This window comes from Eleutherodactylus coqui, chromosome 1 (assembly GCF_035609145.1).
Source record: "Eleutherodactylus coqui strain aEleCoq1 chromosome 1, aEleCoq1.hap1, whole genome shotgun sequence".
NCBI lineage: Eukaryota > Metazoa > Chordata > Amphibia > Anura > Eleutherodactylidae > Eleutherodactylus > Eleutherodactylus coqui.
Window position 1 is genome coordinate 288,497,533 of NC_089837.1, and position 20,523 is coordinate 288,518,055.

Below are 20,523 nucleotides of genomic sequence, written 5' to 3' on the forward strand. Positions count from 1 at the left end.
TTTTTTACATCTGTGTCTCATGATGTCAGATAAGACCTCTGGGGGTCATTCACATTGTATTCTTTTTTTTATTTCACACTTTGTCACTGTAGCTGGGTAGAGATGAGCGAACGTACTCGGATAAGCACTACTCGTCCGAGTAATGTGCTTTATCCGAGTATCTCTCCGCTCGTCCTGAAAGATTCGGGGCGCTCCGCTGCTGACAGGTGAGTCGCAGCGGGGAGCGGGGCAGAGCGGGCGGGAGAGAAGGAGAGAAAGATCTCCCCTCCGTTCCTCCCCGCTCTCCCCTGCAGCTCACCGCTCCGCAGCGCGTCCCGAATCTTTCAGGACGAGCAGAGAGGTACTCGGATAAAGCACATTACTCGGACGAGTAGTGCTTATCCGAGTACGTTCGCTCATCTCTATAGCTGGGGCATCCATAGGAGTCCCAGTTACAGGGGAAAACATCCCCTGTAGTGGCAGTAGTCACTAACAAAGCTGGTGGTCACCTGATCCCTGGGTCGAATAGTGGAAGTAACACTTCCACTTTCTCTCTGCACTACAAAGACCCCATTGAGTACGATGTAGCCTATAAAGGAGAAGGTAGAAGCAGTTAAAAACAGCTTCTGTCTTCCCCTCCAGGTCCTCGGTTATCACTAACAGCCGGGGACCTGACTTGTTACATTGCAGGGGCAGGAGCTTAAATCCCGTGCAATATTTTTGATATTGGACAGCAATATAGCCTCAAACCAAGCACCATAAATTTACTGTCTTTGGTCTTTAAGAGGTTAAAGTGGTTATCTGTGATGTGACAAACCTTAAATTATTAAAAGGAAATTTTTCTGCCATAATATAAAAGATATACAGTGTATTCCTGATATAGGAAGTAGTCTACAAGTCATATTAATTCCTGGTGCCAGAGGAGCAGCGTCTACCCTCACCTACTGTCTCCTTCCCTCTGGGGTCCTTTAATCATGTTTATTGTACTTGTTCTTTGTCTTATGTAATGTACATAAATCCTGTTCATATATAGAGTTAGGCTGCCTGTCCACAGACGCATTTGCATTGCGTTCCCCACGGTGATAATGGAGTGTACGTTTTCCATAGCAACGCTATGGAAAGCGCCGCCCCCTGTATACGAGCGGAGAATCATGCTGCGAATTGCCGCGATTCTCTGCAGTGAGCCTATCTGTCAGATAGGCTCAACGCGGAGATCCGTCTGCCGGGACCTGCTCCCAGGCGGTGGATACCTGCAACGCCCGTGGACAGGAGGCCTTAGTAGTAAATAATCCTAAACTATAATAAAGATGTTTACTCCAACTAAGCACTATGCTCAACAGGAATGTATGCATGGGGATTCAGTGTGTTTGTAAACACACATTCATGACTGACAAGATGGACTGTGATTGCCTTTTATAGATTATAGTGCAGTGTAACAACTGGACTACTTCGCTGGACTATTTACTCTTTATATTCAATATTATCGTTTTGCTAACTTGTTTAATGTTGTTCTTGCTTAAAAGTGATCAAGCCCATAATAGAAGTGCTAAACCTGATTTTCATCTCTGTACTCTGCAGGCTCACAGTATTTCTAGTAGGAGAGGTTATCCTGTGTTATCTCATGCTTCTTATGATTGATCCTAAAAGAATTCAAATGTAAGTATAAATATGGCTTATATAGAGGAGTTGGTCGATATTTACCTTCTTAAAGGGGTTGTCCAACATAAGAAAAAAATACATTTCCCCATGCTGGAAAATAATAAACAAGTATATAGTAAACTCTCCCACGTCCCCACATCTTCTGCACTGACAACTCTGAGTCTCGCCTGAGACATTTACAGGCAGCTGCACTTTGTGTACGGGATATGACAGAGTACTGTGGCCAATAACAGAGCTCAGTACTCAAACGCTGAGGTCTGGAATTGGCTGCAGCAGCCTGTCATGTCCTGTGCACAAGTTGACTACAGCCTGTAAACTGCTGAGGACAGTACTGCATCACAGGAGATGTGATAAGCCAGGAGCGGTGACTATACATTGTTTATTATTTTCCAGTATGAGGAACCTGATTTTTTTTTTCTTAATTATGTTGGTCAACCCCTTTAAATATCAGTGATGATGATTATTATTCACTAAATTACTATTAAAATTCTTATCATTTTGTTATACCTTTACATATGTGTATACAGGCCAGTGCTGGATATACATGTGCTGACTAAACAATCGCTGTTCACACACAACGACGTGCGAACGAGCAAACCATTATTTTTATGACTGCATAAAATAAAGAACAATTAAGAAGTGAACGAATTCTCGTTTGTCGTTTAATTGTTGGCCGTGTTTGTGCTGAATGGTCATCGCTCAAATTCGCATGATCCAACGATGTAAAAGGCTCATAAGACTCACTAGACTCATCATATTATAAGCTAGTTTTTTACATTCTCCATTTTGAGTCATAAAACCATATTTTTACTTTTCTCTTTTTTCCCTAGCTGTATCTATGCATCAGTTAAAAAATGTTTTTGGTTGTTTTGGGTGAACAGAGTTGAACATAAATGTGAATTCATTCCTCCACACTAATCTCTATCTTGAGGCTGACGTCACACACAGTGTTTTGCATCGTTTTTGCTGTACTTTTTCTTTGCGGCTAACAGTAAGGGTGCTTTTACGCGGGACGACTTGTCAGGTGCAGATGCCCGACAGGACATCCCAGTGATAATCGTACCTGTGCTTTCACACAGGAATGATTATCGCTAGTGAATGGAGGCGGAGCGGGCTGGGGATCATTCACAGTTAGCAAGCAGGTGTTCATAAGTGATCAACTGCCTGTTTACATGGGCCGATTCATCGTTCGATTTTTTGCATACAGCAACTGAACGACAAACGAGAAGCGAAAGATGTCTCTTCGTCATACAGTTGGTGCTTGCATTTATACTGAACAATAATTGTTCACATTCTCTCTGGATCCCGGGATTTCCAACAATTATCAGCCCGTGTAAAAGCACCTGTAGGCTGGTGTCACACGGAGATGAGCCCATTTACGCCGCATATTTGTGCAATGGGTGTTGCATATTTGTGAACATTTGAGTGTTTTACTGTAGTTTTTGTGTGTGCAAAATAGAGCATATTTTATTGCGTTAACAAAATGCGCCAGTAAAATACACTAATGTGAACTAATCCATTGATGCGTATGAAAACGCTGCCTATACACAATGTATTGCATATGGATAGCGCTTCACGCGCAGCCCATACAAGTGTATAGAGCTCACACTGCGTACGTACACAGAGAAATACAGAATACTGAATATCAAAACGCAGTCTCTACACACATGTGCATGGATCAATGAAAGTCCATTGATTTTTATTGACTCCATTTACCATGAATCACGCATCCGTGTAACGCGCGTGTGATATGCGGTGAAAACACGGCCATAGACATAAGCCCTTAGTAAAAGAAATTCTGCCTTTTGTTTTGTTTAGTGGAATAAAACAACCTTGATCTTAGAAAATCACATGACATCAGTGAGGAAGATTAAGCTTAATTACAAGTTTGATACAGTGGCACATACGAAACTCCTACTCAAGTGAAATTATATTTACTTCAGGAGAAAGCTTTAGGCTGGGTTCACACGGGGCGGATTTTCGTCGGAAATCTCGCGGTTTGGCCGCAGCAAAAACCGCGAGATTTCCGCCGGGCTTTGAAGCGGTCCGGCCGCATGCTTTTCCGTTGCGGCCAGCTCTCCCATAGAGGAGAGCGCGGCCGTAACATAAATAAACAAAAATACGAATGTAAACAGACATGCTGCTTCTTTTGAAACCGCGGCTGCGGCGGCCGCAGCCGCGGTTTCAACCGGATTTACCGCAGCGGATTAGCCGTCCTGTGTGGACGAGGTTTCGGGGGAAACCTCGTCCACATGGCTGGCTAATCCCGAGATTAGCGGCCACGGGCGGTTTTGCCGCGGGCGGATCTGCTGCGGCAGAACCGCGGCAAATCCGCCCTGTGTGACCCCTGCCTTAGGGCTCCCACACACTTGCGATAGCTTTTTTTGTTAACGCGATTGTCAATGGGACTTTCCAATGCACCAAAAACGCAGTTGCGTTTTTTTACAATAGAAAGTCCCATTGACAATCGCATTAACAAAAAACGCAATCGCAAGTGTGTGGGAGCCCTTACTATGATAGTAACCATATAACTATTTATTAGCTGTTGCTTCAAAACAATAGGAAGCTGTCTTCTGACTAGATACTGTGCTGTGGGTCCTGGGTACAGGGCTCTGACCGGTGTGTCAATGTGATGTAACAATGTTCCATTTTGCTTTTCTCTCCAGATACACATTGCTGATAACTATGGTTTATCTCACATTCTTTCATATTCGAAGATATGCGAACCCCTTAGTAGATGAGCTGGATTTTACAGTGTAAGCCTTGATCCACTAGGAATTAGTTACCAGCATGTTATATTTGTGAAGAGACTTATTTATATTTCTGTCTTTCAGGGCTCTAATGACACTTACACAAAAAATGAGCCGGTTTGCATTTGAATATCATGATGGTAAGTGAATTCAAAAGATATTGGAATAGTGATGAAATGCTGTTTAGGAATGTATTGTATATGTAGCTCCTATAGCCCACATAAGCTGTATTCATGAACTACAGTATGTAGAATCTGCTGGTTGACCACTGATTGGTAATTCATAGATTGCAATTACAGGCAGATCCAAATTCCCTTAAAGTTGGATGTGATGTCAGCATTTTGCAAGGTCACATTTCCTTGTATACCCAACTATTAGTTCTAAAGGTGGTCCTTCTGTAAAGAAAGATTTAAGGGGGCACCAGACTAACACCACCAAGTGGTAAGAGGGCAGGACGTCTGTGGCAGACACTATGGGGGACAATGGTGGTAAATACTGAAGCAGGTATCCTAATGACAGACTATGAATAGATTGTGTTATGAGAGCATCTATGGCTGGATAAGAGGCATCTAAAGGCTGGTACCATAAAGAGCATCTGAGGCTCGTACTATAGGGGCCATCTTTGGATGGCACTCTTTGAGGGGAAGGGGCATCGTAGACTGGTTAATAGGAGACGTCAGGGGCTTACTCCTAGGAACCCCGGAGTCAATAAGAAAGACAATGGAGAAAACAATAACATGCTGGTTTTCCTTCTGCATCAGATTAGCTTTGGGTGTGTTTTACCTCGTTTATATTATCAAATGCTGGAGGTTATGCAAGGAGTAGGAGCAATTTTGCTATCAAGAGGCTTTTTACATTTGCATTTCCCTAATATGTTAACCTATGTAGTTCCAGAAACAAGTAGGATAACAGTAGACATCAAAGTACAATACATATTTCAATTTTTCTTCAGCATCTTATGACGACCACATACTTTAGACAGCTATCTCCTCACACTCCGCAGTAAATGTGAATGCTTGGATCAGCTGAGTTTTCTCATAAGTAGGGGATGGAAAGAAACAATCAGTTTACATACATCTGACTTGGGTGCAAGCGCCAGGGATTGATCTATCTAACAAAAGCCTGCACACACCTTCCACCCAGGCTGCCAACTGAGCATAGATCACATCCCAACACAGTTCATGCACCCAGAGCTTCTTGTTGCCACAACCCAAGGAGAAGGCCAAAGGAATGGCATGCACACACCCACACTTCTCCCAAGGAATTAGACTTATTGACTTAGCAAACTTATCAAAGCATTTAGACTTAAATGCAATGCTTACAAAAAAGAGAAACAAAAAGTAAAATGATGTATAATAAATCCAAAGCAGTTGTGAAAATAAAATGGAAAAAAAACACAGGAACCTAGATTTACAGCAAATTCTCAATGTTTCTGTGTCCTGAGGATTGATAGAAAATGGCAAATACTTCAGATGCAGGCTGTCCTCATCAAATGTGACACTGTCCCATTGTTCAACATACCGTTTTATACTTTCCATCCTGGACCCCTAGTAAGTACCTGCCCCTTAGTCCATTAAGTTAAGATTGGACAGTGAGGTAATAAGGGAGAAATGCAATGAATATTACTCAGTACATTTTTCTGTACTTCACCCCCAGCTGGTGGGGGGGATGCTGGATTTGGACCAGTAAATGTCCATCTGCTTTCCCTTTTGAAGCTTGATACGTTTGCATCTAGCTTCCTATGGATTCAGACAGCTTTAGGAGACAAATATGTGTGAAGTGTGAAGAGCTTACCAGATAGGACCACGTGAACCTTGTGATGATCAAATCTATACACTTATATACAGTCATTATATAATAGGACATACTTAGTCTTTGTTTCTCACAACAAAAGGGGACAGTCTAGCTGCTCCCATATACATCAGGTAGTCAGTGGACTAGGGGCTTATTTACATGAGGATTTCTTCCATTCAAGAACCCCGCAGGGAAATGGAACACATTGATTTTAATGGTTAATTTTAATAAATACTGAGTTTAATTCACATGAGCATTTTTTTTACAAGAATAGATAGTCCATGTTAAAAAAAATTGCAGTATGTCCTATGGTGGTTGAGAATCATCCATTCAGGTATGTTAAAAAAATGAATTACATTCTCATGGCATGCGACATGCAGAAAAAACAGATGACACTAGCAGTTGAAAAAAAGCAAAATGCATTAAAATCTCACACAAAAAAAAATCTGTCCATTTTTTATGCATCACAATCATATTCTCCCTAGTAAATTAAATCTCACTGAAATTGTCAGAACTCACAAAAAAACTATTTAAGTGCATGGCCAGTTTTATTTCCAGTGGCTTCTTTAGGGACTGAACTAACCATGTCAGTTTCTGTCTTCATCAGGGTTCTGCCAGTTTTATCACAGTAAGGGCTTCGACAGAAGAGTGTGTTACACAATACACTCACTCCTGCGCAATTTTTTGCACAGTGAACGAGTATATTTGCGCACGTGCATGCTTATATACTGAGCACTGCTTGGTAACACAGATGAGGGAATCACCCTGCCCTAATTTAAATGGATAATTAGCTTAATGTGGTGTAAGTGATTGGGGATAAGCGTTTAGCACATACTCACGCCGGCAGATGTGGTGCACGAACACACACAAAAAGAAGTGAGAATGAACCCATTGAAATCAATGGGTTCTATTCTTGGCACAAAAACAAACACACTCGTATGTTTAAGTCCTAATGTCCAGCTTGTACTTCATAGTGAAAAGATGGACTGCGTAATGCGAGTGGTCTACTTACTAGTGTGTTATGTCTTACTTCTCTCTTTAGGTACTGTCCGCAATGTTCAGTCTCTGACTCCCACACAGAGACGCCTAGCTATCAGGTAAGTGTATAAACATTGAGTTTTTCAAGTTACCTAAGTAATCTCGTAGCACATCTTTCCACACTATACGGTTTCAAAGACATGCATACTGATATGTAACAATGCTACCGCACGCAATGTAGCAGAGTTATAGGTCTGTCCACTGCTGTACTGCACACATTATGAGCTTGTAGGACTTGTATGCCTGGTATTTGTTGGGGTAAGCTGGTGTGTTTAGGAAACAAATAGATATTATTATAGGGGTTGTTTGAGTTTTTATTTTATTATTTAGCAAACATATGTGCCAGATGCAGTAAGATAAGAAACACGCTCAGCTCTCTCCCCCCCTACTATGTCCAGCTCCGGCACTCTGGGTCTCCCCATGACATTGTGCTTACAGGTGGCAGCCGCCTGTTTATGGGACGTCACAGGCTGCCATGAGCTCTGTCATTGGCTGCAGCAGCCTGTGATGTCCCGTACACAGGCTGTAAATAAACACTGTGCATGGAGGTCTGAGCAGCAGTGTGGGAGATGCAGGGAGAAGTGAGTATATGCCTGTTTGTTATGTGGGCACAAGACGTTTTTGCAAGAAAAAAGGACTGACAGCCCCTTTAAAAGTATAGAAGTCTTATCAGTCTTACAGTGCTTGCGATTTTCAGATGCCTGTAATTTGACTCAATTTTCAGATCCAACCCAATCCCTTCACCAGTATGTTCCTGTTTACTGCCAAGCTGCCTAACTCGTTTTTCAGGGTTGTCAGGATAGCAGGAAGAACGGGGCATAGTGTGAGGGCCTGGCATCTTGCTGTGGCCACAGCGAGCACACAATAGCTTGTTTCTTCACATCCTCTCTGCAGCTTCATAAACTTGCGTGATGTGAATGTGTACAAATAGTGAGGGGAAACATGGTCCAAATCAATTACTTTGTTTCTTTACAGAGCATGAAGTGATTGTTTCTTTAGTTGCCTTGCTATTTTTGTTGACATTTTAGTTTTTTATCTAAAGTGTAGTTTAAAGTATCCAAAGTTGGAAATGTTTGTTGTATTTTAAAGCCAAATTAGCACTTCAATTCTAGTGAAAAGCGAAGGAGAACTTCACTTTATAAAATGTGCTTTTTGCATGCCTGCTAAGAATGTATCCTATGCAGACCCAATGGATCACTTTAGCCATGAGGCTATAAGCTGCGTTAAAGGGGTTGTCTATTTTTTAACTCAAACTGTAAATATGCCAAAATAACAAAAGCAGCAGTACTCCTCAACCCCAGTGATCCAGCACTGCAGCTCCACAGTCCTCTTTGCTTAGGAACAGCTACTACCTGACCGCTGCAGTGAGTCAGAGGCCACTGCTGTCATGTACCGTTCTCATAGCACAACTGCTCAGATACTGGGAGCCGTGATGCCAGGAGAACGGTACCTGACCAATGCGGCATTCTTTTGGCACAAATGTTTGAACGATAATCGTTCCGTCTAAAAGGGCAACCAAACAGTCGCTTTAATGAAGAAACATTTTGAAGAGGTTCTCTGCCTAAATTAATTTTCAGACATATCGGATTAATAGCACAGTCTAAGATGACAATGAGAATGGCATGGTGTGACTTCTGCCAAGTTGCTCTTAGCACAACAACATTCTAGCTCCAGGGCACTATGGCTGTCACTCTTATTATGGAGTCCCTGACGTTTTCAGTGTTATGGGGGCAATGTGTCTGCTGCTGTTATTGTGTAACTGTGACTCACTATTAAAGAAGCACTGTGATTGCAATACTTTTATGAAGGCACTATCAGTGTCACTGCTGTGGAGACACTGTGGAACTGTTATGGGGGTGCTATGTCAGCTTTTACTGCAATTCTTTTATAGTAGTGCATTCTAAGAATGTGCTCCAAAAAAGACTTTTCCTCTCTGGCTTAAGAGCTTCCTTATTCTCAGAGTGTTACGGCACTGAGAAAGCACAAAGAACCCAGCCCTGGCTTTTCTATCATTATTGTAAGCAGATTTTTGTAAAAATGTATGCTTTTTAAGCCTATACATACGGCAATGCTAAAGTTTGGTGAATGTTGTGTTGCTGTAGAATTGTGAACAACCATGTCAATAATAATCTTACAATTGTTATTATAGAATTTGTATCAGGTTAGAAAAAAAGTGTCAGCTTTTTTTCTAGAAACACCACTATTCTAGTTCCTGGGCTGTGTCTGCCGTTTTACGGTAGTTAAGCCCCATTTAATGATATGTTTATCCTTTTATAAGACATGACCATTTATGTCCAACATTAGGCCAATCTCACTTCTCACATGAAATTTGGGAAATGTTCTCTCCTGTAAGCTTTTTTTTAAAGGGGGACGAGTTCTTGGCATAAGAGAAACGGAAACTATTCCTTAAAACAAACCTTTCAGGGCATTATACCGTCAATACTGTCCCATCTGTGCATAGGATAATGAGGAGGAAATGCTGAGTTATGCGAGATATGCGTTTATGTGATTTCGAGGAGGATTTTGTAAGTAAAAAGCAGACTAAATTCTGAGAGGACTCCTAGGAGAGACAGTGAGAATGTTGAATGCCCCAGCCACACAGTAATTGACAACCTTCTCTATATACACACTAAGACAATGAAAGCTTCAATCACTGTTTGGGGGTGGGGTTTACATGCCTAAGGGCCCATTTAGACACAACGATTATTGCTCAAAATTCGCTCAAAAGCCATCTTTTGAGTGATAATCGTTGCATGTAAATGTGCCTATCTTTCAGTTTTCTACTGAATGACAGAGTTCAGTTCGGCCTGAAATTTGTCATTCAGCTGAACAGCTGATAAGATGGACTGCACTCTGTGCTCTGCCTGGGGACTGCTGATAACAGCTGATTAGATTGTCTCAGCTGTTCTCAGCTGTCAGCCCCGCTGGCAGAATAAAAGGAATTTATTCAAAGAACAGTGGGTGTTTCTTTGAATAAATTCAGCTCCCCCTGGTTAACAGGCTGCTAATTGGTACTAAAGGCATTAGTACCAATTAGTAGATTATGCAAAATGATCGCTCAAAAGCCATCTTTTGAGCCATCATCTTTGTGTCTAAACGCACCTTTACTGTCTCGCCTAGGAGTCCTCTCAGGATTTACTCTACTTTTTACTCTGAAATCCTGCTCCAGATTACATTAACCTATATATTGTGGAACTCAGCATGTTTCCCTCTATCGTATCCAGTTTTGAGTTAGACTAACATAGTATTTTTAGACTTGTGTGTATCTAGTTCAGTCTATTACCCCCTAATGTAGATCTGTAGGAACACAAAAAAAAAACCAAAATGAGGTAGAAGCCAATTTTCCTCATTTTAGGGGAAAAGATTCCATCTTGATTCCAAGTCTGGCAGTCAGAATAATCCCTGGATCACTGACCATTCTAATATAATTACTGACTATAACATGTAATATTGTTGTACTCGAGAAAGGAATACAAGCCCCTCTTGTACTCTTTTAGCGAGTTGTCATCACCGAGACTAGAGTTCCATAGTCTCACTGCTCTTACAGTAAAGATCCCCCTTCTATGTTGGTGCAGAAACCTTCTTTGCTATGCACCAATCCAGTGGCACACACCCCATTAGAGTCATTACATATAAGAAACAATAGTCTGTCTGTCACATGACTTAATTCCCTTAGAACCTTGGAGTGTATGGTCCATTGGGACCCAGTGATTTGTCTATTTTAATCTGTTTAAGGCAGCTCTGTACTTCTTCCTGGGTTAGACTGATGACATTTAATTTTTCTGAGTGAATACACTGGCAAACAAACTATTTAATAGATTTCTGCTTTCTACTCATCCCCCTCTACAATTTTTCCTACATAAATCACCTGACCTGGTTCTCTTTAAGTAAATGCTAGTGAATATTTTCCCTCATCCTCATGCTGAAAATATTCCATTTTGTGATCACTGGAGAGCAGATCTCTCTAACATGATGTGAAAGGGTCTTAGAATCTAAATTTTATTTTTTTTAGTCATTTACGAATTTTTAACCTAGAGTTTACATCTACACGCCAAATTCGCCAGCATAGTGAATACCAACAGTGAAATCTTTTCCATTTGAAATTGTGCCACCACCTATCTACTTTCTTTATATTGGAAGCAAACCCGCACAGCAGTATTACTTTTCTATCTACTTTATTACATTAAATTACATCATATACAATAATATTTTATCATTCTTACAATCTTTCTTTTAGTGATACATTTAATTACTGACATGTATATTTTTCCATTTAGGTCTCCCCCCGGAATACTCGCATATCTAAGTTACACAGTTGGATTTCTTGGACTTCTTGCTGGTCCTCTATGTTCCTTTAATGATTACAAAATATTTATAAATGGAGAAGAGAAGAAAGGAAACCCAAATGTAAGTAATGTCATGTTGAATTACACAACTCGGTTTCATTATATCTAGCTAATTTTCACATGCTATGACCAGATCAAATTCCATCATGATATCAAGTCAATTCTTTCCTGCAATAGTCTTCAATTGTAAATAAAAGTGATCATACATTTTTAAAACGTTGCTTGTTAGATAGGACATTGACTTTATGTAAACATGATTGTCCAGTTGTGTGAATATGCTACCCATATGAGGAAGAACAAGCTGTCTACACATCTGTATAGAGAGCATGCACTCTAATAAAATCCTGTTATTACAGCAGCATCAGCACTAAGGGTCCTTTTATACGGGCCAATTCTCGGCTCGATGTAACAAGTGCTGGAAGACAAAGCATGTTCAGTTACAGTTCTTTAACACAGGCTGAGGATCGCTGGTATGGGGATAATGATCATTAATATGATTGTTCATCCCCATAGAGCTGGCTGTACGTGACCTTGTTGACAAGGGTAAATGTACAGCCGACCAGCAAGCATTTTTAGGCAGTATGAGGGTAGTCTCACACAGTTTTTTCTTTTAAAAAATGCCAGTTTTTGTGGCAGTTTTTTAATGCATTTTTTTGCACCAAAGCCAGAAGTGCATTCAAAATTAATGTAAAATATTAAAAAAAGCCTTATCTCAGGATCGAGTGAAACTGAATCTTTCGGCGTAAACCATTCCAGTAACTGAATGACAAACAATAATTTGTTTGCTTATTGTTTCTCGTTCAGTTTATGCAGGAATAAAACATATACGACGATCGACCTGTATAAACAGGCAATTGTTCATCTATGAATGCCTGCCTGTTTACTGTGAATGGAGGTGGGCAGCAGGAAGCTTCGCCTCCAGTCACTGAACGATTATCCCTAGTGCCTCACAATTGCATTGTCTAAAAGGATCCTAAGGGACTAGAGATGAGTGAGTATACTCGCTAAGGCTAACTACTCGAGCCAGTAGTGCCTTAGGCCGGCTTCACACGAGCGTGACGGGCTCCGCTGCGGAATATTCCGCAGTGAAGCCCGTCACGGCGCCCCCCAGAGACCCCATACTTACCAGCGGAAGATAGCGTGAAGATGCTTCTCCGCCCACCGCCGTCGCGTCATGTGACACGCCCACCGCGTCATATGACGCGGCGGCGGTAGGCGGGGGAGCGTTTTCACGCTATCTTCCGCTGTGTTACAGCGGGAGATAGCGTGAACGGACGGCTTCCATTGACTGCAATGGAAGCCGTCAGCGCGTACACCCGCGGCAAATAGAGCATGCTGCGGGTGAGGATGGGAGATTTCACGGTGCGAAATTCCGCGGTGGAATTCCGCATCGTGAGCATTGTGCTATTAAGTTCAATAGAACCTAATAGCAGGGGGCAACGCAGCGGATTTTTGCCGCGAATTTACGCGGCGTAAATCCGTTCGTGGGAAGGAGGCCTTAGCCGAGTATCCTCCCGCTTGTCTCTAAAGATTCAGGGGCCGGCGGGGAGAGCGGGGAGCGTCAGGGGAGAGCGGGGAGGAACGGAGGGGAGATCTCTCTCTTCCTCTCTCCCCCCTGCTCCACCCTGCTCACCGCCGCAACTCACCTGTCACCCGCGCCGGCAGCCGAATCTTTATAGACGAACGGGAGGATACTCGGCTAAGGCACTACTCGTAGTTAGCCTTAGTGAGTATACTCGCTCATCTCTATAAGGGACCTCTTACACAGAGTGATTTGGTCCGGTAGACAAGTATCTATGTTTTACACAGGCCAATTGAGATTTTATGTGAGACGAATGATTGTTTGTAATTGTTCATTCCCCCTAGTGAATTCTCGCTGTTGGCAGCAAATCATCCTATTCACACGGGAAGATGTACAGCTGATAATAGTAATGTTTTACGGTTGCAAAAAACATGCGATCAGCCGAACAGCGAGCATTTGTTTGTTCGTTGGCTGATGGTGCACTGTTTTTGTGGGCTGACAGTTGAGCAAATAAGTATTGCTATGAAGATTTATGCAGAATTGTCAGCCCATGTAAAAGGGCTCTTAGGGCGTACAATAGTGCATTATCAGGGAAGTGGGAGGGGACTGACAAGTGTAATATGAGCTGGAGGGCTTGTAAAGAAAGTTACTGGGTTTCAGCTCCAGTGTATCTGTAAGAGGGCAGACAATGATAGCAACTTCCTTTAGCGGATTAGGAAGAAGAGGTGGTCTGCAGCACAAGTAGCTAAGCTTCAAAGGGAAAGGCTGCACAATGGAATTTGTGCAATATCTGCATACTGTATTTCAGCTCTGTATGGAAATGTAGGCTTTTATTATCTGATCATTTATTTATAAATTCCTATTGAAGGAGAATGTGATCTATACACTGAGGCTGCCGTTATACAACAGCTCACACATTGCTTCTGGTATACAAGCAGATCAGTGTCATTCTTTGGCCATTATAGGATTTGATTTTTTTTTTCTTTTACTGTGATGACTTTATGTATTTAATAAAGCAGGGAAAACAATGTTTTAAACACTTTGTAGATCATGTGATTAAAACCAAATCTGTTCTGTTTGTTTTGACCTTAGGTGGCAGTATTCAAGAAGTTGTGGCTTTGCTGTTTCCTATTAGCTGCTCATATTATGCTGTTAGACCAATTCTCTATATCCAATGACCCAAATAAATCTTTTTTCTATATTTTTTGGGAGCTCTACTTGACTGCAGCTTCCAAGAGACCAAAGTATTATTTTGCTTGGACCCTAGGTAAGCCTTTACACTTTTCAACCTTATTACTTCATTTTCTCCCTATACTTGTAAACATTGGACCAGTTTCCCACAGATGTGTTATGGCAACATTTTAGTGTCAGCATTACAGCCACAACACCTGGAACATTGTGATTTGTACTTAAAAAGGCCCTATTACCTACACCTGGGGATTTTTGTTTTAAAACTCCTGCACACTGGCGAGAGCGATTTCGGGCCGTGATTCAGGGCCGTGATTCAGGGCCGATATCGCTCTCACAAACCTTCTAAAACCCCTGGATGCGAGGAGTTTTCATGTGAAAACAGCCTTGCATCACTGTGGGGAATCTCAGTGCTCCCAATGGGGCCGGCGGCAGCAGCACTGGCCCTATTGAAAGCAATGGCAGATGATCACGATTCTTTGCCACTGTTGTGACAGCAACAGCAGGGGATTCCTTCATCCCCACGGGGAGTCCCTTCATCACTGAACACTGCCGCCGCTGCCCCATTGAAAGCACTGGTCGATATTGCCATGCTGTGATTTGTTTCCAGCTTTGCATCGCAAGGTGGCGCCATGCAGAGAAACATCGCAAGTGTGAATGAACCCATTCAAAGGAATGGGTTTCATATTTGTGCGTCTCAACGCACAAATCCCGCACGATTTTATCGCTAGTGTGAAGGAGCCCTCACTCCCCCCACCACACACACATATCTGTCAGTAATTGGGGCCCATTGTTTAATTAAAAGCTACAGACCATCTCACATCTTTGCTGACTTTCCCAATAAAGTTTGTCAGGTCAAGCATATTTGGTTTGTGGCTTCTGGCATGTCCCAGGGCTCCATATAGTTTTAGGCCTCCTTCCCACGAGCGTGACGGGCTCCGCAGCGTAATATTACGCTGTGAAGCCCGTCACGGCGCCCCCCAGAGCCCCTATACTTACCTGCGGGAGATAGCGTGAAATCGCTTCCCCGCCCACCGCCGCCCGTCACCGGCCGTGTCACGTGACGCGGCCGGCCGTGTCACGTGACGCGGCCGTGCGCGTCATATGGCGTCATATGACGCGCGGCGGTGGGCGGGAAAGCGTTTTTTCACGCTATCTCCCGCTGGTGACAGCGGGAGATAGCGTGAATGGACGGCTTCCATTGACTGCAATGGAAGCCGTCAGTGCGTACAGCCCGTCCTCACCCGCAGAAAATAGAGCATGCTGCGGGTGAGAACGGGAGAAATCGCGGTGCGTAATTCCGCGGTGGAATTACGCATCGTGAGCATTGTGCTATTAGGTTCAATAGAACCTAATAGCTGCGGGCAACGCAGCGGATTTTCGCCGCGAATTACGCGGCGGAAATCCGTTCGTGGGAAGGAGGCCTTAGAATGTGAGAACTGGAAAGATATTGCGAAATCTTGTTTTCTGACTGTTCTGTTTGCTGCAGAAACCTATCATTAAGCACTTATTAATGATTGCATGGCTAAAACTTTTTACTGCTTTAGTAAAGATATAATCAGTAGGAGATCATTAAGCATTAACTAATGCTTATTTACTGTTTTAATAAAGATGTAATTAAAAGATAATGCAGTTTTAGTCAGAACATGGTATCTTATCATAACTTGCAAAATCTTCTGTCCTGAGACTGTTTGGGGCTACAGAGCATGCGGGAACAACAAACTGTAAGTGCATGACTGACTGCCTGACTTTGAAGAGTCGGTGACATTGCCAGGACACATACAAGCATTTTTTGTGGCTCTGTGACAAGCGGGATTCATCACACTCAGTTTGCCATCCTTTCCTCATAAGGCCTTATTCACACGAGCATTTGAAGCATTGGATTCCAATGCATTCATTCACATGGGTAATTATTAGCTGCATAAAAACATGCAGCCAGTGAAGATAGGACATCGGTGACGAAAAACGCCGGCTGATGTTTTGACGCGGACAGAAAAGATAGGTCTTGCCCTATCTTTTGGCCACGATCAACTGGCAGCTCCCATAGGCTTCTATGGGAGGTACCAGAAAAGGGAGGGGGAGGGAGTTTAACAGTGGCAAGCGCTTCTAAACTATGTCGGCTGGCTCTATTTAACTGATAAAAGTCACGCTGAGCATTTATGCCAGTTGAAGGAACTCCGGGCTGCAGTGTATATATGCCACACCTGGACAAGAATGCCTTCCACAGCATAGCTTTCTTTAAAATCTGGCTTCAACAGCATTTATTTCTAATTTTCAGCACAATGGTGTTTCCACTGTTTTACAAACTTTACAACATAGAACATCAAAATAAAAACACCTGACCATCTGGCCTCTAACTAAACCTAACACAACAACCTAACTGCCAGGCCTAATGCCATAGAACATCAGCAGATGCTTCGTTGCATACCTTCATCAACTGTCTGGCTCCAATAGGCCCTCATCAAAATCCTGATTCCTCACAGGGCTGGGAGCAAGTTCTGAGAGTGGCACACTTCCTTTTTATCGACCCTCTCAGGTAGCTCCCAATTATCCAGCAGAGCGCTCTTTCCTTGCCAAACAGACTTCTACAATTTCGCCCTCTATTGGTCACTCTGACAACTGCTCTCCTACAGGGTCCCAGTCGGTGAAATATTTTATGCGGTAGAGTAGTGAGTTTTAAAATAAAAATGATAGCTTGGTTCGGGTGATAAGGTCTCTTTAACCAAACTTAGATAATCATAGGACTCTATGACACTAATATCTTAAATGTTGCCTTATTTAGATGATAGACAGAAAAAGTGGAATCCTTATAAAGTAATCATTAAAGGACTAAAATATGTAATAAATATTAAAAATAATTATGATGCTACACCACCAAGACTATCTAGTACATTGCCATTGCATTACCCAGTGCCTGAAAGTATACAGGCAGGATACTAATCCATTTTACTAGGAGAGATCTAATTGACTCCTGCTTCTACATTTGCCAAAGTAAAGCCTCTCTCACACTATGTTCATGTATTGCATCAGTATAATACTTCTGGATAGCAAAACAAAGAAAAAAATTTTCCAAACATAACATGTGAGATACCAAAAGGTTTCTATGGGCCAAACATATGCCAAACGTGTGTAAAAGGGTCAGAGTGTTAGGCCCTTGACCCTTATAATAGGACTCCACTCAAAGATGCAACAGTGAAAAAACAAAAATTTTAATTACCCTTACTCCAACTGGCTTCATGGTTACTGGCGCAATGGGCACAGAGCTGTGGAAAAAAATTTCAACATTGCGTCATTTGTTCTAGAGGAAAATGTCTGCCCCATGTAACATCATATGATGCACACAGAGTTCATAGTACAGAGTCACAGGGGACTCTGAGTAGCCAAACCCACATCCTAGGGTTTTTTGGAATGTTTCCTTTGGATTTTTGTGACATTAAACTTCTTTTTATGCATGACAATATCAGATGTCACAGAGATCAAACCTTGTGCCAAAGTTGCTTGCACAAATAAGTTTTTCTTAATAGTTCTGTTTTTAAGTATTTAGAGTATGGTAGCAATAAGGAATTGCTGCTCGGCCACTGATATTCTTGACCACCCCATAGTACTTATACTGGAATTCCATTGCATAAGTGTCATATACAGTGATTGCATTCTTTAGCTCAGTCTTGTATTGCTGGCTTGAACTATAATGATCTCTTTATTTTTAAAGTGCCAGTTATTCCAATTATATTACATATAAGCTGCAAACACTACTACATATATATCAACAGTAAACATCCACTAAATGACTAACAAATTGATACAGAGCACCTTACCTACAAGGGCTTCTGCCTTCTTCTCTGGGTCCTAGACTGTCACTGACACCTGAGGACCCAACCTGCTGTGAGATTGCAGGAGCTTTAATGCAGGGCTGTATTTTTACTACCTTATGTCGCTGGACTAAAGCCTAGGACCAAGCACCATATATTTATGGTGCTTGGCCCTTTTCAGGTTAAGAGCAACATCAAAGGCATTTTGTCTGAATGAAATATGTAAGTCTTTTAGATCCACCAGTATCATGGTAATTAGGTAAATGACTACTCAGAGAAGAACACTGTCAAGTATAATACACATAACATGATTATTTATGTCTAATTCTTCAGCTGATACTATAAATAATGCTGCTGGCTTTGGATACAATGGAATCTCAGATGATGGGGAGGAGAGGTGGGACCTACTATCCAACCTAAACATATTAAGGATTGAGGTAAGTGCTCCTGGGTGCTTGATACAAGGGAAGTTGTAAACAACACATTAGGAAATATCTCTACAATAACAGAAATCCACATAACTCTATAAACCGTGAAAGAATCTCTGATTGCCCCATTACATGCATTAGTAGGCCTTGCTACCTTTCCTGGCACAGTCATATATTCTTTGCCTAAATCTGATATAAATGAATACAATCTAAACTGATGCTATAGAAACAATGTAAAATAAATGAATACATGATATTTAGCTTTTCAATATTTGAATATCTGGAAAGAACAATAACTGGCTGATTGGTGGTTAAGGGGCTGTTCACATCACGTTTTTAATGTTTATTTAGCATAAACTTTATTCATACATGAAAAAGGTATACAAATGTATGCATATGTTAAGCATATTTATGTTTTTTTGTTTTTATTTTAACACATTAGTTAAACGTATAGCTAGCTATTTGTGTCTATTTTACATACATTGTAAAATCTTGTAAATGTTTGTAGCTAAACGTTTTTTTCCTTAAGCATTTGAGAACATAATAGTACATATTAAACATACAGAAAAATAAAGCTTTACATTTTCAATGTATTTTTTTAGCTGTAATGTAAAAATAAATGTATATGTCGAGCAGTTTTGTTTTGTGGGACCTTGGTATGCTACACTTTTCTATCTCACAAAAAAATATATATACATAAGGGCGTTCAAATGTAGTCAAAAGTCTGCACTTTTGAACAACATTTGATAAATTATAGTCTATAACTTTGTCAAGCATTGTTTTTAAATATTTTTTAAAAATAAGAACACAAGGTAACTATATGATGTATATTGCTTCTAACTAGCATCTGTTTTAGTCAAATATTGCATGCCAGTATTGAGCACCATATATGAAATTATAGTTTCCTTTTTGTGTCTAAACAATGTACTGTATGTTATTTCCTATTAGCAACACTGTGTCCACATTTCCTGTATTTACGTGAATCATGACATGTGTCATTTCCTTCTGTTCTTGTTTCAACACTATTTCTTTCAGACAGCTACCAGCTTCAAGATGTTTATTGATAACTGGAATATACAGACAGCAGTGTGGTTGAAAGAGTTAAGTACCAATTTTTTAAGGCTTTAAGGCTAATTCCCACGAACAGATTTCTGCCGCGTTCCCTGCGGCGTAAATCCTCGGCGGAATAACACAGCTCTTAGGTTCTATTGAACCTAATGGTTCAGTCATCACATGCAGTATTCTGCTGCGGATTTACGCCACAGGAAAAAAAATCGCGGCATGTTCTATTTTCAGCGTTTTTCCGCGGCGGGAAGTCTCCATTAATATAGTATTAATGGAGACAGTGGGAAACCGCACATTTTTCCATGATCACCAGCGGGGACTTTTTTGTTTACCCTGCAGGATTCCCACAAAGTAAAACCACGGGCATATCCCGCTCCATCTGTGGGCAGGAGGCCTAAGCGTCAATGTATTTTGATGCATGGTTCAGTGTTTATGAATCAATAGTCTGTTTGCTTATTCTACTGCTGATTTTGCATTTAATACATTTTTATTATTAAATATGAGCTAAAAAGTAACAGTGAAACTAGTAGTAATATTATCAGGCCTGTCCACAAATCCCCTGGCACAACACCACTTTTAACCAGTATGTCATATGGGTACTGGTGTATGTTGATGCCACTGGAAGCTAGGAGTTTGACAGGGCTTGCATGTAGCAACGCCCCTGTCACACCCCTAGCTCCCGATAGGGTGAAGAATGGAAGGTCCTAGCAGCGTGTGTATTGCTTTAGTGCCTGCTCTGGAGGTCAGTTTTCCTAATAGGCTTACTTATGTAAGCCTAATAGGAAAAAAACCCTAACCCCCCCCCCGGACCAAGCACTAAAGCAATAGGCACACAGCCGTGCTCCCTGCGCTCCCTCAGTGGTCCGTAGCGGCAGTATGTTGCAGCTGCTGTTGCGGCTGTCTGCTCCATTCGGCTCTGCTAATGTTACAGTCACTCACTGTTAA

The 20,523-nt window shown here is 41.7% G+C and overlaps 1 protein-coding gene across 1 annotated transcript in view; it reads left to right on the forward strand.

Annotated features, from left to right (window-relative positions):
• Nucleotides 1-20,523, forward strand: part of LOC136572038 (lysophospholipid acyltransferase 2-like) — a 50,747-nt gene that overhangs the window by 19,100 nt on the left and 11,124 nt on the right. Inside the window, exons 3-10 of the mRNA XM_066572658.1 lie at nucleotides 1,558-1,635; nucleotides 4,305-4,394; nucleotides 4,473-4,528; nucleotides 7,225-7,279; nucleotides 11,498-11,627; nucleotides 14,181-14,355; nucleotides 18,419-18,522; nucleotides 19,549-19,613. Coding sequence (XP_066428755.1) covers nucleotides 1,558-1,635; nucleotides 4,305-4,394; nucleotides 4,473-4,528; nucleotides 7,225-7,279; nucleotides 11,498-11,627; nucleotides 14,181-14,355; nucleotides 18,419-18,522; nucleotides 19,549-19,613 — 753 coding nt within the window. The remainder of the gene's footprint in view (nucleotides 1-1,557; nucleotides 1,636-4,304; nucleotides 4,395-4,472; nucleotides 4,529-7,224; nucleotides 7,280-11,497; nucleotides 11,628-14,180; nucleotides 14,356-18,418; nucleotides 18,523-19,548; nucleotides 19,614-20,523) is intronic.